The 26402-nt window shown below is 42.4% G+C and overlaps 1 protein-coding gene across 4 annotated transcripts in view; it reads left to right on the top strand.

Moving 5' to 3' along the window:
- grm8b (glutamate receptor, metabotropic 8b) overlaps nt 1-26402 on the top strand; it is a 95576-nt gene that overhangs the window by 12121 nt on the left and 57053 nt on the right. For all 4 annotated transcript variants that reach the window (XM_067493311.1, XM_067493309.1, XM_067493310.1 and 1 more), the window contains one exon: nt 19758-19974. In XM_067493311.1, coding sequence (XP_067349412.1) covers nt 19758-19974 — 217 coding nt within the window. The remainder of the gene's footprint in view (nt 1-19757; nt 19975-26402) is intronic.

Here is a 26402-nt window from a genome sequence, read left to right as displayed (position 1 = left end):
GTCCGTCGTGGAGCATGTGTGCTGCAGGAAAAGGGGAGATAAAACCACGCAGCCTTGTCGCCGTTAGATTTCGTACTCGGTTGAACTCTAAATCTGTTGTCTTTCCTCAAAGGACGTTTCCAAGGTGTTTTTGACTGACTGAGTCTGTTAGCTACCTTTGTATCCATGGTCAACCTAAGATGTCTCAACAAAAAAGATCACCATGCTAGACCCCAGATGACATGTCCATCTGACTCTGACACAGACTTTTATTGACACCATAGATTATCTATTTATGGTTTAGCGTTCATCACATATGTAGAAGTATGGAAAATAGATTTGGTCCTCAGATCGTGATTGGGTCAAGATTATGAACGATTACATTTGTATTAGCAAAAACCTGCAGAATAAGATTCTAAACAGCTGCAGCTGCACAACACTTTGTGTTTCATGCCGAAACAATAAACTTATATTGGCATCTAAAATTGGTTTAATGCAAAATTTTTTCATATTTCTTCAAAAGGGTAAATAAGTGTCATTTCTTTTGTCTCCTTAGTTTAACCCTCCTCGTCTTGATTTAGGAGGTTTCGGGTCGTATTTCTGCAGAAGTAGAGAAAAGGGTTCACAAACTTCTAAACACCACTGGAAGATAAAAGCAAAACGTTCGATGACTAATTCTGATTGGTTGCCTTTGTAATAGAAATGGTGCGAGTTTATCAAAAATTCTCAACATCCTTTGGCGAAGAAGCCGGTCGCTGTGGATGTTCTCATATCTGCACCATAGACGTGAAGCAGTAGCTGATCATCATGTGATGCTGTTTGGTTCAGACACAGAAACAAAAAGGTTGCTGGTGGGTTGAACAACGGTCTGACACAGGACGCTAACCGGTGTCTCTCGTCTCTCCCATCCACCTCCACCTCCTCCCTGTGATGACCACGACTCAATTAAGTCACCAAACGTAACCATGTGTTCCACATGTTATTAATATGACTAATAATGACTAATAACTCCTCGTTCATATGGCTGACAATTCCCCGACCCACTGCTTTATAACCACAGGTAATTGATTCGCAGTTTCATTTAATCTGGAGTTTTGATTTGTTGTATTTGGAGCTATATGATTTTTGGACGGCAGTCTAATAATTAGGTTCTCTGACAACAACACTAGAGTGCAGCGTCGATCACAATAGTGCCGCAAATTATGTCTTTAATTATCACATCAGTAAAACTTCATACACAGCATTAATGGAATCATAGTAATTGACCATAATCGCAGCATGATAACTCAGTTCATCACGTCACGGTAATAAAAGATGGTGCAAATGTACTTTTACAAATGCAGGAACTTTCCTTTTTTAAAATTTGTCCAAAACTCAATCACATGTAGAATAATAATAATAATAAAAATAATAATAATAATAATAATAATAATTTTCCCTCAAACAGTCCACCACTCTAGTCCAGGCTGAAAAGATTTAATACCATTTCTATACCTGTACTCTGCACACTAGAGTGATGGGAAGTTCTACAGCGTTAATCTCATCTGAAGAAGAATCTGGTCTCGTGTAATTCGTGCCTCACCTGCTGCCGAGTGGTTCTCCGATAGCAGCATGTATGTAGGTGAGAGTCATTGCTCGAAGGCTCCTAGGCAGCAGTATTTGTGGAGGGGGGGCTGTTCTCCACCCTCTCTTACTCCCTGTGTTTTCAGGTCAGCCTGAGGCTTTGCTCGCATCCTGTCTGTCGTCTGAGACATGTTGTGAAGTGCGGCGGTGACGTGCAGCGTGTTGAGTCACAGCGGGAGGCGACGCTGACCAGCGCAGACGGTAACCTGACATTTTATGGGCTGCGGAGAGTTTTTTTTTTTTTTTTTTTTTTTTTTTTGCCTGAATGAGTTGGTCGTGAGGAGGAAGAGCTGTCGTCTTGGACGGCTCGCTCATAAGTGGAAGAGCCGTCCTCTTCCTCTGTCTCCGTATACACTTCATGCTTCATTTGTGTTTCTTCCACACTCCCACGCTCGTCTGTTCCTCTCTGCTGCTCGGCCGTCACGTCTGAGTATGTCAGCAGCTCGAACTGCTGTGGGAGATGCTTTCTATTCTGCTTCCACTGCTGCTGAGTGATGGGGGAAGGATGGAGTTTATTTGGTGGAGGTTATTGTTCGATAATCTACTTCATGGCGATGCCCTTAAATGTTTTGTTTTGTCATAGTCCAGAACTAAGATACTGGGTTTACATACACAGGGAAGAAGAATGAATCGCCGGAGAAGGTGGGACCAGAGAATTATTGGCATTTTTGATAAACTGAGGTCTAAATGTATCATTATTAATTATGAATAAGAGTCTTAGTAGCGCTACCTCCACACAGTGTTTGCTCATTGATCCATCGTGAAGCCTATCGCCTATTTCTTCTGCGCTGGTGACCGACGACACGTAACACTAGAAACAAAAAATGTGAAAAAATTGGGTTAAGGTCCAGACTAGACCATTCCAAAAGCTTGATTCTTTATTTTGCACCATTCGGATTTAGATTTACTGATGTGCTTTGGATCATGTGGACCGAGCTTTGTGACTCCAAGGTGCCCAGGTCCTGAAAACAAAGCTGGTCAGTGAGTGCGAGACATTTCTGCTGAAATGCTACGTTTGATCTTCGCCAGATAAGGCATTGGGCATTGAGGCCAAACAAGTCCACTTTGGTCTCATCTGTCCATAGGACATTGTTCCAGAAGTCTGTTTGTTTGTTCACATGCAGTTTTGCAAACCTCAGTCGTGTTTTTCATGTTCTTTTTAGGCAGACGAGGTTTTCTCCTGCCAACGCTTCCAAACAAACTTCTAATTGTGCTGTCATGGACTTTAACACTTAACCTGCGCAGTGAGGCCTGTGGGGTCTCACATGGAGCTCTTGGTGGGTTTTTTTGTATTCCCCTGAGTATCACGGTCTGACCTTGGGGCAAATGTGTTGAGACGTCCACTCTTGGGAAGATTGACTGTCTTGAATTCTTTGCACTTGTGAATAATCAGCCCCTGCAAGACTGATGTGCAGCAACTCTAAGACCTTTTCCCTCTTGGCATTGTGTTAACCCCGAGACCACCAGAGAACAGCAGAAACTGCTTTTAAAGAGTCCCGCACTGCTGCTCGTCTTCAGTTAATCAAAGGTGGATAATTAGCAGAACCTGGCTGCAACGTCCCCTCTGAAATCCTATGGAAGCAGCACGAGGGTACTTGGTGTAGCCCCTGTTTTTTTCAGTTCACTTCATTTCTGTTGAATAAATCGTGGCAGGGTGAAAAAAGATATGTTGTTTGTCTGATGTTGTCTTTGCCCAATACAATAGACCCACAAGAAGACTAGTGATCTATCTCATCTGATCCGGCTCCACTATGATCAGATGATTTGATCAGAGATTGGCTAAATGCTATCAACTTTTTATATGATATATGGACATGACTTATAGTTAACAATAGTTTCTGCTGACCTTGATATTGTTTTGTGCCTTAAACCAAATGCTGTGTTACAGATGCTAATCAAACAGCTAATTCAATATTTATCTGTACATTAAACTCAAAAAGGTAGCTGGACATTTCTCTGTTTAACATGGTTAACATCTAAATGGTTCTAATCAAACACTCTTGGACCAATAAATGGACTTGAATCGGCTTCGAAGAGTAAGATTAATGCAGTTAATTGATGCAGTCCTATAAAAGTTTTCCTTTATTACCCGTATGTCCATTAAATATTTTAGCTTTGTTTTTTTAAATTCAGATTTACACAAAGGATTAATTAACAAAGTATGAATTATCAAGCATTCAAGCGGGCCAAAGGGCTGCGGGCAGAGTGTGATGATCCGCCTTCAGCGATGACTGGTGCAGTTTGTTGATTAGCATAAAAAAAGTTTCCTGTATCATGAAAAATCTGTCTATGGATCCCTGTGAGGTGTATGTGATCTCGTCAGTTTTAAGAGAACATATGGCCAAAAGAGGTTGGACTGTCACGTTTCCAATTTGCAAGAGTAAGACGCCTTGTTAAAAGCGTAGAAGAGGCAACGGCTTCCAAATATGTTTGGTGTAGTTCCATATTTTGTAGGCCAAATCAAGGATGGGGTTTGATTGTCCAGCCTTCGTTCTCAGAGACAGAGCTCCAAACATGTCCATTAATTCATTTTTTTTCTGGTTTTGATAGGTTTACCAAACATAAATGTCCAAATCTATGCTTGTGGCCCCCGGTTCTGATAAGGAGTGTGAACAGAATCTATATTTAACACAAGTAATGCTGTGACGGTTTGACCTGTGGAGTAGACCCATACGTGCATGAACTTTTGGGGTAGGGAGGAAAACCTTGGGCACATGTAGGTTGATGTGTAATCGCTGGCGTGAGGCAGGAGGAGGTCGCTGAGCCTGGTTTGTTGGTTATGGAGCCAGTTTGATGCTTTTGGAAGGAGAGGATTTGTTTTATTTTAGCTTTCGGAGGCAAAAAATGACTGGTCCCCTACAGGACTTCAGGATTCATCTGTCTGCTCCACAAAACTCAAGTCCCAAACCTCGACCGAAGCAGCCCACCACCACCACCACCCCAAAAAGGCTGTCTGGTTTCCGACAGGAGCCGGGGTGGTTTGTTAAACAGACCTTTCTGTGTCTGATTCTTTTATTTAAAACGCTTCAGGGGAAGAAAAGTCGATTCGACAACAGAGACAAAGACCTTTAACAGCTTTTTTCCAGAGCAGCCAAACAAATCACGGTTCACCCTGCTTTGCCTCCGGCTTTCAGCTAAATGGTTTTCTTCCTGTGCGGAGGAGGCTATTACCTGGACGAGTCCTTCAGTGACAGGTTAATCACCCTGTTTCTGTCCTCCCCACTCTTTTTACTCCTTTCTCACACATCGAAATCCTGATAGTGGTTCTGTTGTTGTTGTTTTCTGGTTTTTTTAAATGACTTCATCAAAGCGCCGGGAACTCGGAGGAGGAGGAGGAGGAATAGCCCCTGACTTACCCTGTGATTACATTGAACTTACTGTGTACTTGTTAGTAACAATGCTGTACCTCCATAGTACCTATGAATACATTTTGTTTGTTACTTGATAACAATAAGCAAACTTTGTGACAAGATGAGTCACAGTATTTTGTAGTTATGGTTTGTGAATTTCCTGTTGGCATGAATAAAGTATCAATATACTAATAATTAAATGATAAGTGCGAATACTTACCCTGTAACTATGATGTCACACCAGGTAGGATTTCTGAGAAAAGTGGAGGCAGCATTAACCAAACCCATCATGTGATATTTAATTATTTATCAATAAGTTGTTGAAAAAAAGTTCAACTGATTTAAATTGAATAGTAAGTAAAAATATAATTGTTAATTACATTATTAAATATCGAAAACCCCTTTTTTACCTGTTGTTGCACCTACTGTATAACGACAGGTAACAGGTCATTTAAAGGCCTCTTACCCTCTTCTGATGTGTAGTTACAAGTTTGCTTATTGTTATGAAGTAGCGACAAATATAAATCAATAGGTACTTTGGAGGTTTGCCGTTGTTCCCTCTACTTGGCCTGTAAGTACAGCATCTATTAAATGCTGAACTTTAGGACAACTACATTTTAAATGTAAATTTCTGAATTCACAGGTTTATTTTTATTTATTTATTTTTTTAAAAACTTTTTTTTATCTCCTCTTTTCAAGGTTTAATGCCTTTCCATGGCCGTGATATAAGTTACAGCTGTGGACAGAGGAAATCTGTCTTTAGGTTGTTCATCTGAGCCCGAAGTGGCAGAAACACCTTCGGGGAATTCCCTTTAAATTGGTCACTTAGTCTCAATGATGAACTGATTAGATTTTCGTAGCCAGAGATTAAGGTCACAGGTCGCTGTCACTCACATCTGTCTCATTTTCATCATCACATTATGTCATTAACGCCTGGAGGAGAAATTGATTACATCTGGCACAAACGTCCATTTGAACTCATGGATGAAGTGATTAGAGTCCGTGCAGACTTATATCTAAGCAGCAGCTTAGCCGGGCTGTGGAAGCAGACAACAGTGAGCTGGTAATGCTGGTCAAGTTAGTTTGGAGCAACATTTACTTTCAGTAGATGCTGTTTTTTTTTTATTTTTATAACAGAGTCTTTTCAAAATCCAGTGTGGTTACACTACATTAGACTTACAATTTGTCACCTACTTCTTTTGTTTCCCTGGTCGTCCTTACAGTTTCCTTGTCCAGTTTTAGTTTGACGAATCAAAATCTGGTCTGGATTTCTCAGCCTGTGAATGCACCACCGTTCGCTCACACACACACACACACACACACACACACACACACACCCTGATGTTTCCCGCTTCAGGCCGTGGATGGTCGCAGGGAGGCGGGTCAAAATGAAAACGTGTCGTGTTGTTTCTCTCAGAGCCTCGGGCTGGTGATGTCATAGCATTTTGTCGCTGCTGTTCTCTCAGATTAGCATCAACCGGCTCCTCCGATCGCCTCTTCACGTCTCCTCAGCAGGCGAGTGGCGGCGTGACGGTTTGAGGTTAAGCTGTGGGAGGCCTTCCTGTGTGCTGCAGGACGTGATGCTCATTGACAGGTGTCTGTAGAGACCAGGAGATGGTCGCTGCTCATGAAGCGAACCACCTGCTGGACAAAAAGTGGACCCCAGCCTGCTGCCTTGTCTTTCAGGAGCTGGAGACTGGATCACTGAATCTGCATTAATCTGCAGAGCGTTAAGTTCATGTAACACCTGGACACAACGGAGTAAGTCTCAAGTAAAAGACATACAACAACTAGTTGCATAATGAATATCATTAATATTCTCATGTTGACAAATAAAAGCTCTTGGATGCACATTGGAGAAAGAGACCAGAGGTGCAGTAAAGTAACAGAAATTCAGCCTGGAGAAGAATCAAAAAGGCCAGAATGTGTCTCGCCCCCAGCTTCTCACTTACAATAATTAAAGGACGACTTCATTAATTTTTCAACTTACTTCGCCAAAGTTCACACCACTTATATTAGGTTGTTGAAACTGAACTCACGTCCACATTTATGTCACATGACGGGACCCCGCACATCTGTCACAGATGTTGGAGGAGACTCTTTGGTGCAAAGTCACGTTCAGTATTACTGCTGTTGTTTGAGCAGGACATTAGCTTAGTCACCAGCAATTAGTTCAATCAAGTCAATTTAGTATAATTTTGTTGGATTTCCCACAAATGGTTAATAAACACAATTAGTTTTGCTTTGCAGGTCTGGAAGCAGATCACTAAATGAATTAAGTTCCGTTTTTTTCTGCAGCAAACGGGCAGTTGCAGAAAATAACGCTGTCACTTTTTGCAGAAACACATCATGTCAATAGACAAACGGTTAAGTAATTAGATGTTAGTTTGACAAATCAGACATCAGGTTCACATTTTTTTATGTCCAAACCCTAAACTTAGTTTTCAGAAATGATTTAGGCTGTTGGCAGATTATAGAGATTTTTTTTTACTAATTGTAATGTTTTGCTTGAAATGGAGTGAAATATTTCACCGAATCGTTCTTCAGTGTTTGACATCAAATAGATTATTACTTTTCCATTTATTATGCTTTTAAGTGCTGTGATGATCTCTCACTGCGACTGGTCAAACACGTCTCAGCGAGAAGATCGCAGGTCAGGTCCGTTCTCTCCCGTCCTATTCAGTTCTCTCAGAGCTGACATCTCGCTGCTCCTGATTGGTCCACTAACCCTGACTCCCCGTCTCCTCCATCCTCCTCCTGCCTGACTGGAGATCAGCTGAAAACCTGCTGCCTGTCATAAGGCTGTCGCTGTCACACAGAGACTGAAAGTACCAACACTTCACATTCACATTCTGTCCATGCACCTTACATTTTGAGTCACATTAGTAGAATAAATTGAAAGGAAAATGTTTCTGCCCAGTTCAGCAGTTTGGTGTTTATCTGTGCAGTGTGACTTCACTCCTGCTGTACTGTGTTTTTAAGAAGCTGGATTCCGTGAGCTGTGCTGCAGGCTGCTGCCATTAAAAGTTCAAATTCGGTGTGTATGACACCCATGGATGTACAGTGCGTCCAGAAAGTATTCACAGCGCTAAACTTATGTTACAGCCTTATTTCAAAAGGATTCAGTTCATTATTTTCCTCAAAGTTCTACAAACAATACTCCATAATAACTACATGAAAGAGGTTTGTTTGAATGTGTATTAATAATAAAAAATGAAAAAAATCCCATGGGCATAAGAATTCACCGTAAGTATTCCTAAGTTAAGCGCTGGGAAAACTTTCTGGAAGCACTGTACAGACAGCAGTCGCCGGGTGACTTCTCAAGGAGGTTGTGGCACTTATTTTTTTTTTTGCTGATTTCTGAGCAGATGCTGTTTGGATAATGAACATCTACAAATGTTCAAATCAAGTCTGTGTGTTTATACGTGATCATTCGGACTAAAAACTGTTCTAAATCATCTTTATTCCACTAAAGCTGAAAGGTGCAGGTAGTTTCCCCGAACGTACCTCAAAGCTCTGTCGCTTTAAGAAGACGGTGCACTTTGTCTCATATGTCTCTGCAGCTCAGTTGGAAGACGTCTGTTTGGACGTGCAGACGGACATGCAGGACAACTTTCTGGTTTATTACTACAGACCCTGGAAATCGCTTGCAGATTGGTTTGGGGCTTGAGGGGCCTCTGGGGTCTCTGCACCAACAGTTCGTCTTATTGCACAAATACTTTGTTTGTGCTAATCATTACTTCAACTTCACCACATTTCGGTGGCAAATACACAAAGAAGTGAGATTATTGTAAATTTCAGATGAACAAATGAACTCATCATTCAGCACTTTATGTCTCTTGACTGCACACATGTCATTGCTTTTTCAATGATAATTGCATCATTGACTTGATATTTGTAACAAATCTACTTAATAAACAGACTTTCTCCTGTCAAATAAGCAGTAAAAATGCATCTTTTTTGTATTGTAAAGAAGCTTATTTGACACTGAACCTTGATGCAGTATTTTTTCTGAGTCACTGAAAACACTTGCAGCCATTTGGCAGCATCCTGTAAAAAGGTCCACTTCAGCTTTGTGGTGCTTGTTCTATAGGAGGTGTGAAGCTGTGAGTCGTGTTCAAAAGCAAATGGTGGAGGGGGTCACACAGGTCACCTCAGAATGTAAAACAGTGCCACGGAAATTGTTCTATCTTCTCTCGACACCAATTTGTTGGGATTCATTTTATAAATTAGTTTTACATTTTATTATTAGGGAAAGACGGATTAATCCAGAGACCCCATGTCCAGACAAAAACAGTTTTCTCATTGTAAAGCTGAGCTGAGAAACAAATTTGCAGCTTCCCATCATCAAGTTGAATGCACAGTTACAACTCAGTAATAAACATAGTTTAAAAAATATTATAGCAAAGCTCCTTCAGAAGAACCTGGGCCTTTGTACCAACTCTAGCCTTTGAAAACCATAGAAGAATCTTGTATCATAACCCTCCGGGAGGACTATGGGTTACAGAAATACCGTAAGACCCCTTTTTTTAAAAATTTTTTTTAAATGTATTTCGTAACCCAGGGCTTGATACACTTGACTTGGTTTATCTTGGACTTAATTCTGGTTTTCTTTGTAGGCCTGTGGCCTCAGCAGACGGTGTAGATCACGACTGCCCCTTTATGGCACCAGCTGTTGGAGTCACCAGTTGGAGTCTTTGTTGCCAGGTGTTTGCCAGGGGAGAGAATCAGACCACATTGAAATGAAACAGCCTTGTTGTCTTGGTGTAAGAATGGTCCCTTATATGAGGCCCTGAACTGAGACACAGCTTATGTTTTATCTTGATATGACCCCACAAACATGTGGTCACAGTTTCCAAGTTTCGTGCAGACACGTAGCTCCGTGCTATTTGGTTTTGCTATGGTTGAAATATGACATTAGCCAACACAACGATGTTGAGGGGCTACAGTGTGAGACACTTAATGTTCCTTTTTTCAATATCTGCCTCTTTTCTACTTCTCTGGTCTGCAAAACGCTCCAGGCCTGCTGAAATTCAGTGCTCCCCAACACACAATAAGGCTCTGCTCTGCCCCAACAGTTCACTCTGCCTGTGGTTGGAGCCCATTGTTATTTAGAGAATGGTCAGTACTTAACTGTCTTGAGCAGAGTTCTCAGAGGACTTCGATGCTCAAGAGGTCAAGCTAAACACGTTGGAATCTAAAATTCTAATTACTTACGCTTTGATGAAAAAGCTTTTTCTAACTGACCCCTAATTTAGAAACTGAGTGGACTAAATTAATGTCACTGAGACAAGTGGGTCTATGTAGTGGGGGCTGGTACCAAAGTGGGAGCCACCAAGACGATGTAGAAAATAATTTGGTTCTTGTTCAAAGTTGTCGTGACGTCATCCAGGAAGGAGCTGTGTCCACCAATCGTAGACGTGCAAACGCGCTTTCCCGCTGAATTGCTTTGTAACTTAAATGCTCATTTCTACCGTTTATCTGGACAGACGTGGACACGTGGTGGGAAAATGGGGCCCTGAACACGGATTGGTCTACAGAAACAAAATGACTATGAGGCTGACACTCAATTTTGTGTCTGATTTTATTTTAATTTTTAATTTTTTTTATTTTTGGGGGGGGGGGGGGGGGGGGGATTGTGTCCTGTACTCGTTGTTGTTGTTTTGCAATTGTTTCGGTCTTTGGGACCTTTTTGTGTCTGTTTCTGCTCATGGTACATGTCTTTGGGACTGTGTTATTTTGGTTTTTGTTTTGTTGGTGAAGATTCTCAGTCATCCAGGATTAAATCACGTCAACTGGCAACCGACAACATGCTTTAAAAACCAAAGTCGTCGACTTTATATCGAACTTTTCCCCAAAAGGAGGAAAAGTGTAGACCGTGTTAAAAGTTGTCCTGCAGCTCCAGACAATCATTACAGCAGAGAAACGAGGCGACTTGAGAAAGAGGAGATGAGCAGGCAGCTGCCTCACACGCTCATAAATTAAAATTGTTGAGGGGATGGAGGCACCGGAGGTGATGAAGATGAATGTTGTAAACATTCCCGGCTCATGTCAAGGTGAACCGACAGAAAACCAACAACATCTCATTTAGGCTGCCGTACCATCACAAACCAGCTGTGTCAAAGATGCAAAACAGCTGCTGCAATCGGTTGTTAAATCGTTTTCCTGATGTTTTCACGTCGGCCTTCAGAGCTGATCCTTTCATATGCTAATCTGTAACGTGTCCAATTAGACCTGCTGAAGATTATTGCATTACTTTGACAAAGAAACTATAAAACGAGTCACTTGCGCCTTCATCCCCTCAGGGTTCAGGTCCTGGTCTTTGAACCTTCTGTCTCTTAGATGTTGAGCATCTTGTCCTCACAAACTGAGTGAAGCTAATTGTTCTCTGCAGGGCTTCGATGTTTGTTTCATCGCTTTGAATTTGGACTGTACCCAATATGTTTCATCTCTTCATCACTCACACTGGCAACACAAGTCAATATATAAAAAGGGGATCAATCTCATTTCTAGTTTAATAAAGGTAATTTGTCAGAAAGGATTTTCAAATCTCAACTCATTCGAAAAATTTTGAAGCAGAATAGCTTTTGGGCTTTTTGAGCCACTGCCAAAAAGCAGACACACACAAAGTAAAACTGAGATGGATCAGGAGAAGTGATACGTCCAAAAACTGAACCAGAGTGCGATCACGTTAATGGCTTCATACAGTAGCAGAAGTGGGTCAGTGAGCGTCTGAGGCCTGTGAGTGTTAAGTGAGTCCAAAGAACAGTGTAAAAATATACTTACAATGCAGAAAAGGCTGCTGACTGAGAAGGTCTCTGTTGGTTAGTTCCTGTAAACTCCACCAGCAAGAGAAAATCTCCACATCACCCATTAAATTAATTTACTGTTGAGTAAAAGTCCCACTTGTATGAAGAATGTCCTCAATTATGGACAGTGTCCAGGGGTCCTGCTGGTTCTGGCTGATCAATTAGATTCTCTTTCTGCCACAACTAAAGAAACAACCATTTATTATTCAGATGTTAGGCACATTCTCTGACCCGCTGGGAAATGGGGAATTGCTTTCACACTAGAAAATGCAAAAATGACGTAACCAACAGTGTCGGGGCGTCTCCCGTGAAATCCTGGAGGACGCCATCCTGGCCTAGTTTCCGTGGATTGACTGTTAGTTTGCAGGCTAAGCAATAAAGCAGAGTGCTGCTAGTTTCTGTCTCCTGATATAGAGTCAAACCTGCAGAGACTGCAACTCTCAGAAAAAAAAATCAGACATTCATTGCTTTAAGATTTAGATTCCTGGTCTTCTCTCTTCATGTGATCCCAGATGGGCTCCAGATCAGGCCTCTGTGTAGACCCTCTGATACAGGCCTCCGAAGACTTTATGACTGTGGCTGTATACGTTTGGGCTGCATAGCTTTAGATCATTCATCCTTGTTGTTCATCACTCTGTGGTCATTTTATATCTTTAAACTGAGCTTTTTCCAATGAGAATGATACACATTAACTTAAAGTTTGTGGAAAACGCCTCCCTGGTGCCACTGTGTGACCATAAGTGTGCCGACATTTTGTGTATCAGTAACAGCTGCTGCCATTTTTACAGCAAGTTCCTCTGTTGTAGCCAAACTGCTAAAAAGCAAAAGTTGTTTTTGTACTTGCAAACGAACTTCAGGTCCATTTCCACCTCGTTCTGGTCTGGAATGGAACAGACTCTTGATTTGCATGTTGCTGTGAAAACCAGGAACGAAGTGCAATGAGACTTTATATCTGACCAGAGGAGACATGTGCTCAGGTCTGATTTAACTTGAGTGTCAAAAAACACTTTTGCTGCCCCTCCTCAAAATAAAGGTGCTGGTTCACTATTCACTGAAAATCAAGCAGAACTGAAAAACTCTTTGTTCTTTAGTCTCATGTATAAACCTGATTTACACAAACAGTGCAGTAGTAGAGTAGGTTAAGGTTCTTGTCCATCATGTGGATTGTAGGCCTTGGTGGATGCTTTTGATCATTACACTGCGATGATGCTCCTCGTTTGTGGCGGGTTTTCTCCGGTGTGTTCAATTGAGCTGCACTGTGAATATTTTCAGAGAATTAAATGTGTCCTCTATGCGCCAACACAGACAACAATCTGCCAAACAGCCGTTCACACATCAAGTGCACTCTGCCTGTTCAAACCCCTCTCCACTCCACAGTGTCTGAGCACGAGAAACACCCACGTATGTGCCTCCATATCTGGCTGCGAGTCCATAATCCAGCAGCACCTCAGCAAACTGCACTGAGCTGATGTTTCTGAACTGAAGGACCATTCTTAAAGTCGAGCACTTTACATAATCCCCTCAGGGCAGAGATGAGATAAACACTCTCTGTCTCCAGCAGGATGAGGGCAGAATCCAAACGTTGAGTGGAGACGTGAGAGGAAAGTGTCTTTGTCCACTCAGGCTGGTCGAGACATTTGCCGCCTCATTTGTTTGTATCTTGCCATGGCTCCGCTGACCACTGACACACAATGGGGACTGGTGCCGGCTGTGTTTTCGAGGCCAGAAAGCCAGTCGCCCACGTCGGGACCAGCTGGTGGTGTTGCAGAGCCAGCAGGATGGGCACATCACACAGTGTCCTCAGGCTCAGAGAGGTCTGAAACTGGCCTGGACGCAGCTCAGACAGTCAGCAGGAGGACAGTGCAGTCCATTGATCTCAGGCTGTGGGATGGTTTATGTTTCTCAGATAATTAATGTGGCATTGAGGTGCAGCCGAGCAAGGACGGGTCTGAGCTAATTATGGGAGAAGACAGTACTGGTACATGTTGTTTTATATATTTATTTCAGTCTCTGAGAATCAAAGAAAAAAAAAAAAAAACATTTTACCCAAAGAACGAAATATAAGACTTTACATCCTTGTAATGCAGCTTTGTCCAAGCTTTACAATTTGAGAAAGACGGCAGGCTTTTCAAGTGTGCATCATTTTGTGGCGTCTAAATTATGCAGAGAGCTCTAGAACTCTGGGGGCCAGATGCACAGAACCAAAACTGTGTGCACACAAAGACAAAGTCTGTCTTAGGAGCAATGCAAAGGTTTCATCAGTCAGTCAACAAACATTCAGACACTCACAGGTTTCTGACCCATGCGTAAAATACCCATTTGCATTTTAATACCTGAACACACCCCGTTACTAATTAGACCACCTGTTGCAGTAGCTCCCATTAGTTTTTAGTGTATTTGTTGTTTTTCTTGGTGTTGTATGATTATATATTTTTTTTTTCAATCTGCATTTTTCCCCTCATCATGGACACCGTCAGTTAAAAGACGCCTTCACTTATTTTGAACTTGCTTCTTTTGGTTCTAGTTTGAGTAGAACATGACAGTGAATCCCATTGAACTTCACTCTGACTTCCCTATATTCCAATATCTTTTGGCTGAAAAATGACTCCAGATGACATCACTTGGAGGAACCTTCAGTTCAGATTATGTTATCTTGTAACACTATGGAGTTTCTAATCCTGGTCAAGCTTCTTTTCCAGAGGTCCTCCAGATGACATCATCAGAACTCCTAATGTCGAAAAAGTCCTCCGGATGATGTCATCTGGAGGAGTTTTTCAGCTGGTAGCAGAGAAATATTTTAATATAGGGAAGTCAGAGGGAAGTTTAAAAGCATTACTGTACATTTACACCCTAAACTGAAGACATAGGAAGCAAGAAGACAGTTGGTGAAGTCGGCCTTTAAAATTTGTTTTTTTGCTTTTTTGTTTTTTAACAAAAAAACAAAACAAAAACAAAACAAAATAGGACAAACAAATTTCACAAATTCATACATTTTTATTATTGCTACGATTATTACAATTTTAGTTAATTCAAATGTTAAATAATGTCTTATTACTTTTGACATGTTTATTATTATGTGTAACAGTTACTGCAACACAAAAATGTCCGACCTAAAGAGGAAGCTTTTCTAAGAAGTGACGCTAATGGTGAACACGATAAACGTTACAGGACGGCAGGCTTTAAATATTAGAGTAAGAAACAGAACCAAAAGAGAATTTAAAAAAACACCTGGGGGGAGGAGGAGACAAGCTGTTTCTTTTCAGTTTGATGTGAGAAATAAATAGTTAAATGTGAAAAGTTGAAACGTATAATGCTTTTTTTTCTGAGATGATAGAGGAGGTGTATGAGAGGACAGAAGAGCCACTTAAAAGTGAAGTTAGTACGGCAGCAGAGCGTCAGGGTGATAAGAAAACGTAAGAGGACGTAGGTACAGCAAGTCATGCAAAACCCTTTAGTGCACCTGCAAAATCACAGCGTGAAACCAAAACTAAGCAGGTCACACGTACACAACGTTTCAGCTGTGAAAACACGTAATGCATTTTTATCGAGAACTGATTTCTCGAGCATCGGTACGATCTGACTGCAGACATTCACGAGGTTTGTGTCATCAGAACTAATTCCCTCAGCTCGCTGCAGGATCCTCAGGAAGAAAATAAACTGTTTGTTTCTGTCCTTTGATGCTGAGAGACAATCATTTCTTTCTAATCACACAGTGAACTTCATCTCACCTCGTTTCTCCTCTGAGAATTCAAGACTGAACAGCAGCAGAGAGACTTGAGACCCAGGCTGTGTTGTTAGTCCTCTCATATGAAACTTGTCATGAGAGAACAGACGTCAAATCTCTGTGGGTCCAACTTCAATGAAACAATCGGTGACTCTATTTTTCCTTCCACCTTTTGGGCCTCAGCTGTTGTGTCGACCAGTTCAGGAGCGTTTCCAGTGATGGATCTGAAAAAAAACTAACATCATTAGGGCTGTTGAAACATTAAATGATCTAATGAATGGCTGCTAGAACAAAGACAAAAGACGCTGCCTTTAAAAACACACCTGGACAAGCTGCAAAAAGGTGGAAAAAAGACTTCAATTTAACGTGTTTCCAAACACTGTGATTTACATTTTACATGAAAAAATACATTAAAACACAGGTTTCCCAAACTCTGTTAAAGAGACTAGTTCCACATAGAAAGCCGATGTTATGGAATCACTAACAACAGAAGGTTGGACTTTGTATGTCAGTGCAGATACTATGTAGTGTAGCTGCCTCCTTTGTTTCTTAATAGTTTGGCTGCAGGTGGACAAATTCATGGCAGAGCTGCTGTTTTGGATTGGATTAGATGCACAGGTGGTCACGATGTTAGTATATGTCCACTGGTTCCAATTACATTTCTGGTGACCCCTAACAAAGTCCTCTAGTGCTTTGAAGTATCAGCATTTTCCACATTAACAGGATAATAAAATGGCTTCCCAGAGGCACCGTCTGAGAATCTCTGACCACTTGGGGACAGATTTTCTAAAATGCTTCATCACAGCCTGACTGTTGATGTGGAATGGTCAGTTTTGCATGGTGCACGTTATGACGGGACACATCTCAAGTACCTGTAGTGTTTACACAAGTAAACTTTTAATCAAAGGGGAAATAGCATTCCTGCATCTTTTTAAAAGCAGGCCAGTGAGTCATTCTGATTACACCCTGAATTCAATTTGATCACTGCCAGAGAAACATTAAGCAAAACAGCAGCGACAGCAGCAGTTACGCAGGTTTTTTACCTCCAGGGCAAAGCTGTTCATTGTCCAGGAAAGACAAAGATGACAGTAAATAGAGTTTTACTTTAAATAAGAAAATCACAGCGCAGAGTGATGGATGATGATGGACGCGTGCTGTCACCTCGGGTGGATGTTGTCTTTCATCGTTCAGTCGGGCAGAAAGCTTGAAGCTGACACGGGATGACGAACATCAATCTCTGTCCCAGAAAACACCCTGAGGTGGCAGAAAACGGCAAGCGTGTGCTCTGATATAAAGACGTCCACACGAACGTAAATCTGTCCTCATCGCATCTGATCCAGCTTGTTGGGCTGATGTAAAGGTTGTGATCCCTGTCAGGACATCATCTACCTGCACGCTGCTAAGCACTGATGTGGCTTCATGGTGGGACACGGTCCGGGTCCAGATCGTTCTTGTTTGTCCTTCTGAGACTTTCTCTGATCAGTGACTGTAAAACCAAAAAGAACTTCAGCTTTAACGCGTCTTTTATCAGTGACAACAACTTAGTAAATAAACCCAACGGTGCATAATCAACCAATCCAATCTGAGAGTCACTTGGAAGCAAAAAAACCAAACCCCCCACAGAAGAATTATTCAGTTTTAGACTCAGCTTTTGAGGATCTGCTCTTTTAGTGACAGTGGTCTATGGACAAATGGTCTATCTTCAACCGTGATTTGCTTTGGATCTTGTTTGTTTAGAGCTTTCACAGAAGGAAAAACTCGGATAAATCAAAAACAGATGTTTGCATTTTCAAGAATGCGTTAATGCATCTGTTTTCTGCTGGTCTGCATGGATCGGATCACTTTTTACTGCGATCATATCGGCCAAATGGAAGTTCTAATTCCAATAACCAACACGAAGCATGAGTTTTGTAACTTGAGATCAAGTGAAAGAAATTCTTATGCCCCCCTTTCAAAATAAAAGGCCCCGTTGGCAGCAGGGAAAATGTTTTTTTTTCTTTCTGATAAAATAGTGTTAGTGTTACCTTGTATTTATGTTCTTCCTCTGGTGATTGCACCGCTGTGAAGATGGAGATGTGAGAGTGCTGCGAGCTGATCAGCAGGGTTTCCAATTAGGCGGCTAATTAAAATAGCAGTCCTCCAGTCATGGCAGGGACTGCTTCAGAAGCCACCAGTGGGGCACAACTTAGATTTTTCTCCAAGAGTCTCTGCAATTTATGTAATAAAACATTAAGAGCTCTGCGTGACTGCAGCAAGCCGCTCATTTTCCCAAACCCCATCAGTTATTGTAATTATCATCATTACTTTTGTAATTTGATGATGTCTCTCTGTTTTGTTCACAAATCTCAGTCGAAAAAGCCAAACTTGAGTCGGATTGTTGTTTTTGGTCTGTCATGAAAGCTTTGAGGCACCATACACACATTCTTTCCATGTTTTAACCCATTTCACACTAATCATAGACACTTCATATCTGCGGATCATTTGAGAGGGACGAGAAACCAGGGATGCTGTTTTTTTTAGCCTTGGCTGGTGACAATTCGACTTTTACCTTCAGTCGGCCGCCCAAATGTAAAGGGAGCAGTGCACAGTTTTCTCGAAGGGTACGATGGCCTGAGATTATGTCATGAAGCTAAACCCAGCCACTATAGTGGACACGACTCTTACTCTACTCCTTCCTCCCTGCTGGCTCCAAATAGTCCCAACCTCTGAGCAATGACTGAAAGAATGAGATTGTGGACACTGTGGATGTTTCTTGCCAGGTTGTTCGCACGGGTGAAGCACAAGAGAGCAGAAACCTCCTTCAACATCTTTTTAATTTAAGTTCCAGCCATAAATCGCTTTTCCTGTTAAGGTTCACAGGGAGGTTGGAGCTGATAGCAGCTGATCCCAGGACAGGTTGTAGTAGCACAGTAGTATCACCTGCTCGTGACACCAACCAGAAATTTTTTGAGACCAATGGACAGTGTGCAGTGTTTCCTTTGGTATTGTTTCAGCTCGCTGGTGTCACCAAAGAAAGACCCAGGTATTATCCATCACTTCTGCCATATGGAAGAGCAGAATGGAGTCAAGCGCTGCTATATGCTAGAAACACATCTTTAGAGTCACCAATTAAGTGAGAACATGCAAATCCACAGAGAAAAGCCACCGCCAGCCAGCCTCGATTCAAAACTGGGAACCTCTATCTAATCTCTCCGAAACCATGCTGCCCCTTTTTTCTTAATTTACTTTTCCAGCATTTTGTGCACATTTCAACCAAATTCTCCGTAAAGTCAGCAAAAGAATAGACAAATTAATGCCTATTTTAATGTATTTTCATAGCAATAGCAATTTTTTCCCCATTGTGTGTGAAATTCTGCGTTGATTTAAAGAAAAGTTCTATGTTTAGGCTCAGTTTTTTTTTTTTTTGGCTGCACCCACAATATGTTATTCTTATCTCCAGCTGTGAACGATACGATCGATGCATTTTCTGATTCAGGCGTAATAGTAGTATTCTAGTACATAAAAATAATCAGGTACTTCAGGTGAACGTAGTTACTTTTAGAGACAAAATTTTCCCCCCAACATCCATATTTACCCCATGTTGGGGTCATCAGACAAACCTTTGAGGAACCATTTGAAGTTTTGAAAGTGTAAAAACTCCTTCAGACGTGTTTGTGTTCGGCTCTGGTGAAAATAAACTCGAGCTCCTCTCTGATGTGTTAAACCTGCAGCGCTCTGATAGCGTCAGCTCCCAGACAGCTTCGTATTTACAGTACAGACCTTTAATTTGCTGCCTGTCGCCGAACGAGTTGGGCTGAGTGACATTTGTATTGCTGTCAGGCCCCCGGCTGTCTGTCTTCCTCCCTCCTCCTCCTCCTCCTCCTCCTCCTTTGTGAATCCTGATGAGGCGTCCGGCTGCGCTCAGCCCAACAACCCGGCTTCTGATTGAAGTGAAATCAATCAGCCCTTCAATCCTTCTCTAAAGGACCATTATCCAGCCCTGCCCGGCCTGTCAGCCTGTCTTCTGCAGGATCTATGACCTGATCCGCCTCTCTAATTCACACAACTTGACTCTGATAAGAAACTGAAGTGAAGGAGGCTGTGGAAGGTCAGGATCTTACAGTTAGAACTCGTGAAATCCCAACAGTAGGGGTGTGTGATTTACAGTGTATCATCCATGAGGATGTCTTATTCATTGTTTTAACCATGTTCACTATGCTCCATTGTGACTGAGGTGCTTGTGTGGCTTCAGAGGTTCGAAGTTAACAGCTAATTCTCCTCATATCTCCACAGATTCCTCAGATCAGCTACGCCTCCACAGCTCCGGAGCTCAGCGACAACACACGCTATGACTTCTTCTCCCGTGTGGTTCCTCCGGACTCCTACCAGGCTCAGGCCATGCTGGACATCGTCACAGCAATGGGCTGGAACTACGTGTCCACGCTCGCCTCCGAGGGAAACTATGGAGAGAGTGGCGTTGAGGCTTTTGTACAGATCTCCAGAGAGTCAGGTAAGGGAGCCTTGATGTTTTCTACAACTTCAAATGAGATGCGAGTCTTTGAAAATCAGCCGAGATAAATCAAAACCGGCAAAATGCCTCCTGATGTGCTAAAAGCTGTAGGGTTGGTGGGATGAGCTGCCACTGCGGATGGCAGACTGGCCGAGCTTCTGCTTGGTGTGTGATGAGTGAACATGAGGCAGGTCGTCTAATTGACTCTTGATGTAATTACAACAGAAGCAGAAGCTGTTTTCTTCTACGTTGGTCACCATGAGTTAATCAGACCCGGCACTCGCTGATTAAAATGTTGTTGCACCAACATGAGCTCCGACATAAATGAAACTGTTGGAGACATGTTTACATTTCTCAGTGGTAACACGCATGTTGGAGATAAGTGGAGTGTGTCTCTCTGTAAAGAAATGCACATGCACAAAGCTGAGCAGTTGCACAAAGATTTGTTTCGGTAATAAAGAGCTCTGGGATGTTTCACCGTATCGATTATATGTCTGAACTCTAATGAGCATCATGTTGCAGCTCCTGCTTCCTCTAACAACTCGGCTGGATTAGTTTGTGATGACAGAAAAAAAAAATCCCTTTTTTTTAAAAGTTATGCTTGAAAATAAAGTACATCTACAAATATGATAAAACACACTTTGTCTTCTGCCTGGTTCTATCCATCACTGGAGACTGGAGGTTTATAGCCTTACTGCTGTAATATCTATATATTTACCTGGACTCCTGACACTGCTGTAATTTGTGTGTAAATGGCAGCAGTAATCATGAAGAATAGCTGCGATCGAGGCCTTTAAAAGCCTCGGATTAATAACAAGATGCTGTGCAAAGAGCAGCTGGGGCTTCTACGTAGGATCAATGAGCTTTCATCTCTGCGGCTGCTGCTGCTGCTGCTGCTCCTGCTGCTGTTGTCTCTGCACACACTGCTGCACATGGAAACTGCTTCATTAGCAACCTGAAAGCGTCTTACATTAACAGGAGTGAGGTCTGACTGTATGAAAGCCGCTGTAGTGGAACCCCAGTCCGCAGCTTTCATGCGACACCCTAATCAGAGAAGATGCATTGATTCGAGTTGATATTTAATCAACATGTAATGGGAAAACACTCAATGTCTGGTTGCCATTATTTTAACACAAGATGGTTTATTAGTGCAGCTTCAATAAAATATTTCACCTTCTGGTGTGAAAAGCCCTTTTGTGCTACATTAATAATTAGCTTTACCCATCACAGCTGTTTAATTGTTTAAAGGCAGCTTGGTTCCTCCCAGTATTCTGCAGCACTGCTGAGCTTCTGTCTGAGTGCAGTCTCACACCTTCTGTTAATCCCACTGGAGGTACTGTATGATAGGTAGAAATGTGGTTCTGTTTTGGTGCAAATAGGTTGAGAATTCCTGGGTTAGAACTTTCTATCTTGGGTGCGTTAAGTGCAGCATCCATGGTTTAATTGCAGTCCTCTGGAGATCAAACAAAAGATGAAAAATGTACGATTTGGGTGAGATATGTTTCTGGAGCAACAAACATGAAGCCAACGGCCGTCAACGAAGTTCTTCCGCATCACAGATTTCGGCCAGGCTCCGATCAGTCATCAGAAATGAATCACCTCAGCTCAGCAATCACTGCGTTATTGGGTCAATCAAACTGAATAAAATGAATATGAGAGCGAGGGTTGCTGCCCGTGACCTCACTTCTTATCGGAGCCCATTTGTGTGCTGATGCATCGAGCTGTGAAACTGCAACAGCTGCCACAGCACAGGTTGGTCACATGGGGACATCAGGAACTGTGAGCGGTTAGCCTGGGAAGGTAGAGGAGGAGGAAGGAGGGAAGCAGCCAGTAAAAGGAAGTGAATGTTGAAAGAGGTGAAAGGAGGTAGAAGATGATGTGATGTTTGAACGAATTACATCCCTGATGTAACTTCCTGTGTCCCCTGAAGAGCCAGATGCTGAGATGTTACCAGATGTTTTTGATGTGTTTAACCTGAGGCCCACAGGGATCTGCGCTGATGCAACATAATACAGAATCCCTGCTGCCGCCCAGTGAAGTCCCGTCTCCATGACAACAGCTGCAGATTTACCTGTGGCGTGCTGAGCACTTCAGAGACAGATGGATGTAAACACTGACGTCCTCCTCCCCTGGGTTGAGCTCAATGATGGGTTAAGGTGTGTGTTGACCCACATGAAGGCGGAGCTTCTGACAGGTGGAGTGAGCCTGTTAGCCGTCTCCTGGGAAGTCCCTTCCCCGCCATGAACGACGTTACACAAGAGATCTGGGAGACACGTGCCGCTTGTAAGTCGGCCAATCAGAACAGAGTGGCCTCAAGAATTTGTCTTTCCATTTTAATTTTCTCAAATTTTTTTTCTTCTCTTGTTTTTATCACATCCTACATATTGAGGACTAAGACAATCAGTAGACATGCAGACAGTGGCTGAGGGACCACAGAAAAGCATTGTTCCCCCTCTGATCCCTCATCTAACGGTAAATTATCCAGCAGCAGTTCACTTCATCCTTTAGGAAAAGTGGATTTTATGTAAATTGATCCCAATTGATCCTGACAAGTTACCTGAAATGTTTCTGGATGTCAGAAATAATGCAGTGCTCATTAATTGGCAAACTCTGACATATTTTCCTGTATCTCTGTCCGGAAAGCCAAACCGAAGTCCTCTATATTCAAGCTGCTTGTCTAGATTTTCAGCAGGCTTCCGTCTCAAACATCCCGATACAGCAGTGCGCTGCTCTGTTCTTGTTCGGCTCCTTTCTTTCTCCTAGTGAAAACCAGCAGCTCCGAGCATTGCTGCTTCTCTGCATCAGTGCTAATCCACTGCGCTTATAGCCATTTAGCAACACCTGGATCAGAACTTTTTTTAAAATTTTCTTTCCCGCTGTTCTGTCATGAGCTCAGGTGGGCTGACTTGGAGGTGACTCTCTGCACCATGCCAAGCTGTGCTGGGCTGTTCTGTGCCAGCTGGCAGATGACAGGCAGAGTTTCCCACAAAGCAGAGTCAGTGGCTTCATTGGCAGCGAGAAACGGTCCCAGATTAAAGGAGCATTTACATAATATCTGTTTTTTTTTCCTAGAAGTTCCTCATCTGAGCTTCCCCCTTCACACTTCACTAACATTATATCAAAATGTCTTTAAATAGTCATTTCCTCAGCTTGGTAATCTCATTAACCACAGATTCATTCTTTTTTTTTTTCCAATTACCTTTGAAGTCTCTGCACTCTGTCTGCCATCAGCTGCAGGGTCCTTTCACTCCGGAGAGTCTCGACCTCCTGCACACTCAGCTGGGTCACTGTTACCTCCTCATACACCACTGCTAAAGCCGTCAGCTGCTTTTTCAAGGCGTATTTAACGTTAATAGATGGGGAACCGACGCAGAGCTCCATCACTGCAAAAGGTTTCGTAGTGGAACTCATCTGAGTGCTGGCCCCACGTGAAGCCCCCAGGCTGCGTCCACGTGCAACACAGGGGGGAAACTGGTGAAGCCTATTTTTCTTTATTGCCATTAACAAATACGTGCTGTTACATAGAAAACAAGCCTCACATCACTGCTTTAAAAAAAGAATCCACAAACTCACTGAGTGTAAAAAATAAAAAAGTGTTTGTAAAATAAGGTTATTTGTTAAATGGATTTATGAAGAGCGAACGCAACCATTTCCAGTTTCACACAGACAAGTGCAAACCCGATTCCCGGTCCCTCCTCACCACGTGTCCAAATGTCGTTTGGCAAGGCAATGAACCCCCAGTTGCTCCCAGTGGGTCAAGTGAGCACCTTGCATGGCAGCCACTGCCATAAGTGAGTAAGTGAATGGGTGAATGAGAATCGACAATGTAAATCACTATGTAAGCAGCCATTACTTTACATAAAGCTTTTCTCATTTATTGATCATTTAATCATTCAAGTCACTGTGCAGTATTCACAGAAACTCTCCAGTCTGAGTTAGCTTTGGCATCTACAACCCCAATTCCACAAAAGTTGGGACAATGTGTAAAATGTAAATCAAAAGAGTGCAATCATTTCCAAATCTCATCAACCCATATTTTATTCACAATACAACATAAACATCATGTAAGATGTTGAAACTGAGAAATGTTAACATTTCATGGAAAATATATAAAGTTTTATGGCAGCAACACATCTGGGAAAATAACTGGAACAGGGTGATGTTTACCATTGTGTAGCAGCTCCTCTTCTTTTAACAACTGTCTGTAAATGTCTGGGAAGTGAGAAGACCGGTTTTTACAGTTTTAGGAGATGAATGTTCTCCCATTCTTGTCTGATGCAGGATTCTTGCTGCTCAACAGTTCTCAACAGCCTTTGTTGCCAGATTTTTCGTTTTATGATGCAGCAAATGAATCTAAAAACATCTGTGTCTCATGTAGTATGAAGGTTCGCTTGTTACACCTCCAATCAAGTTGTAGAAACATCTCAAGGATGCGTCTAAACCAGATGTCCAGGGCCCGAAGATCACATGCATCCAGTTTTGACCTTCGTCCCTTGCTCACAGAGGTTCCTCCTTTGATGATATTATATACTGTAGATGGTGGGATGTTCAAAGTCTTCACACATTTTTCTGAAATTAATTTGTTTGTTTTTGGGCTCACATTGGTGAATCTATGCCCATTGATACATTCCAGAGGCTCTGCCTCTCAGAAATGCTCATTTTGTACCCAGTCATGTTACTGAACTGTTGCCAATAACTTCATTAGTTGTCAAATACTCGTCCATTTGTTTTTTTTATTTGCAGCAGTTACTTTTCCAGCCTTTTGTTCCCTCATTCCAACTTTTCTGAGATTACTTGCTGTGATCAAAATCAAAATGAGCTCATATTTTCCATGAAACGGTAAAATGTCCGTTTCAACATCTGATGTGTTGTTTAAGTTCGATTGTGAATAAAATATGGCTTGATGAGATTTGCAAATCATTGCATTCTGTTTGTATTTATGTTTACACATAGTCCCAACCTTTTTGGAATTTGCGCTTGAAAAAGAAATTACTGGTTGTCTGAAAGTGAGCATCAGCTGCACAATGTACAGCTGCTCCATTATTTGTAGATGTGGAACCAGATTCTCAGAAGTCGTGTCAGAGGAGGATACTCAGACTGAACTCGGGGACAAGGATGGTCATCACCTCCTCTCCAGTCAAAGGAGCACTACTGTTAGATCCATCCTTTATTTTCTCCTTGTCCAGAGTTGGTTTGCGGGGGCAGTAGGTTTAGTAAGGCCTTCTGGACATCCCTCTCCAATCTCGCAATTTCCAGCTCCTCTGGTGGGATTCGTAGGCCACATGAGAAATATAATGTCTCCAACATGTTTTGGGTCTTCTACGGGGTCTCCTAAAAGCTGGACATCATCTCCAAGTCTTGCAGGTTTAACATGGTGGAGAGGTTTGTGTGTCCCTTTAATCCTGGAGGCTGTCTAGTCGCGGGCAACAGCCCCATGTAGAGTCCTCCAAGGCAAAGTGGTGCCAGAGTAAGGGCCAGACCAAGTACTAGTCACAGACCCCCTGATGGTATAACAATTCGGAATAGGGAGACCGGGGCACCGGAGCCAGACCTGGAAGGGGAGCTTGTAGGTGAGCAGATTGTGGCTCCACCTTTGTTCATTAAGCTCAGTCAGGCACAGCCCGAAGAAGTAACACGGACCCACTAACCCGTGGTCCCACAGCCTGCAAAGACGAATCCGGGTCTGGTGTGACTCAAGCTGGGAAGCAGGCAAGGTCGGGAGTCTAGGTGTGCTGATCCCAGGCTTGGTAACCTAGTTCAGTGATTCAGTGATGTTCCTTAAAGTTTAAATAGGTAAAAGATCAATGAATGAGGAAAACTGAAAGACTGAATGTTAAATTAAAAAAAGAAACCGTCACCATTTCACTGCCTCATTCAAAGACTGAGAGCTTCTTCTCCAGGAGAACTGGGATTTTCCTGTTTCTCGACAGGAAACTAGTTGCTGACTACTGCCTCCAAAACGTCTCCTCTGCAGCCGTTCACTGGCATTTATCTTTAAAAGCTGTGAGTGAATGCTGAAACGCTAAGGCAGCATCTGGCAGCTTGACTCATGTTTCCTGACAGATGCTTTTTGCATATTGGCCATTTTTTGTCATCCAGAGGCCAAACAGTTCATAGTAATCACAGCAACTTTATGACAGGAGGAGCTCTGAGACAAGGTCAGGCCTTCATCAGGAACAACGACAGACTTCTCCACCAAACGTTGATCAAATGTACAAAACTTTTCAAAAAACGTACATCAGGCTGAATTTAAGGAAAATGTTAATTAAGGGTGAAGAAATGCAATGTGATTCTGTCTTCACAGGAGACATCAGCACCTTTTCAATAAGTGATGCGGCACATTTCTACCTAATAATAAAGTTACATAATGCTCCTTTAATTTGTTTGCCTTGACTCACACTGCAACAGCGTGTTTTTACCAAAAGCGC

The sequence above is a fragment of the Channa argus genome, chromosome 23 (assembly GCF_033026475.1).
Source record: "Channa argus isolate prfri chromosome 23, Channa argus male v1.0, whole genome shotgun sequence".
Taxonomy (NCBI): Eukaryota; Metazoa; Chordata; class Actinopteri; order Anabantiformes; family Channidae; genus Channa; species Channa argus.
The sequence above is the reverse complement of the archived record's forward strand: the minus strand, read 5'-3'. Positions and strand labels throughout refer to the sequence as shown.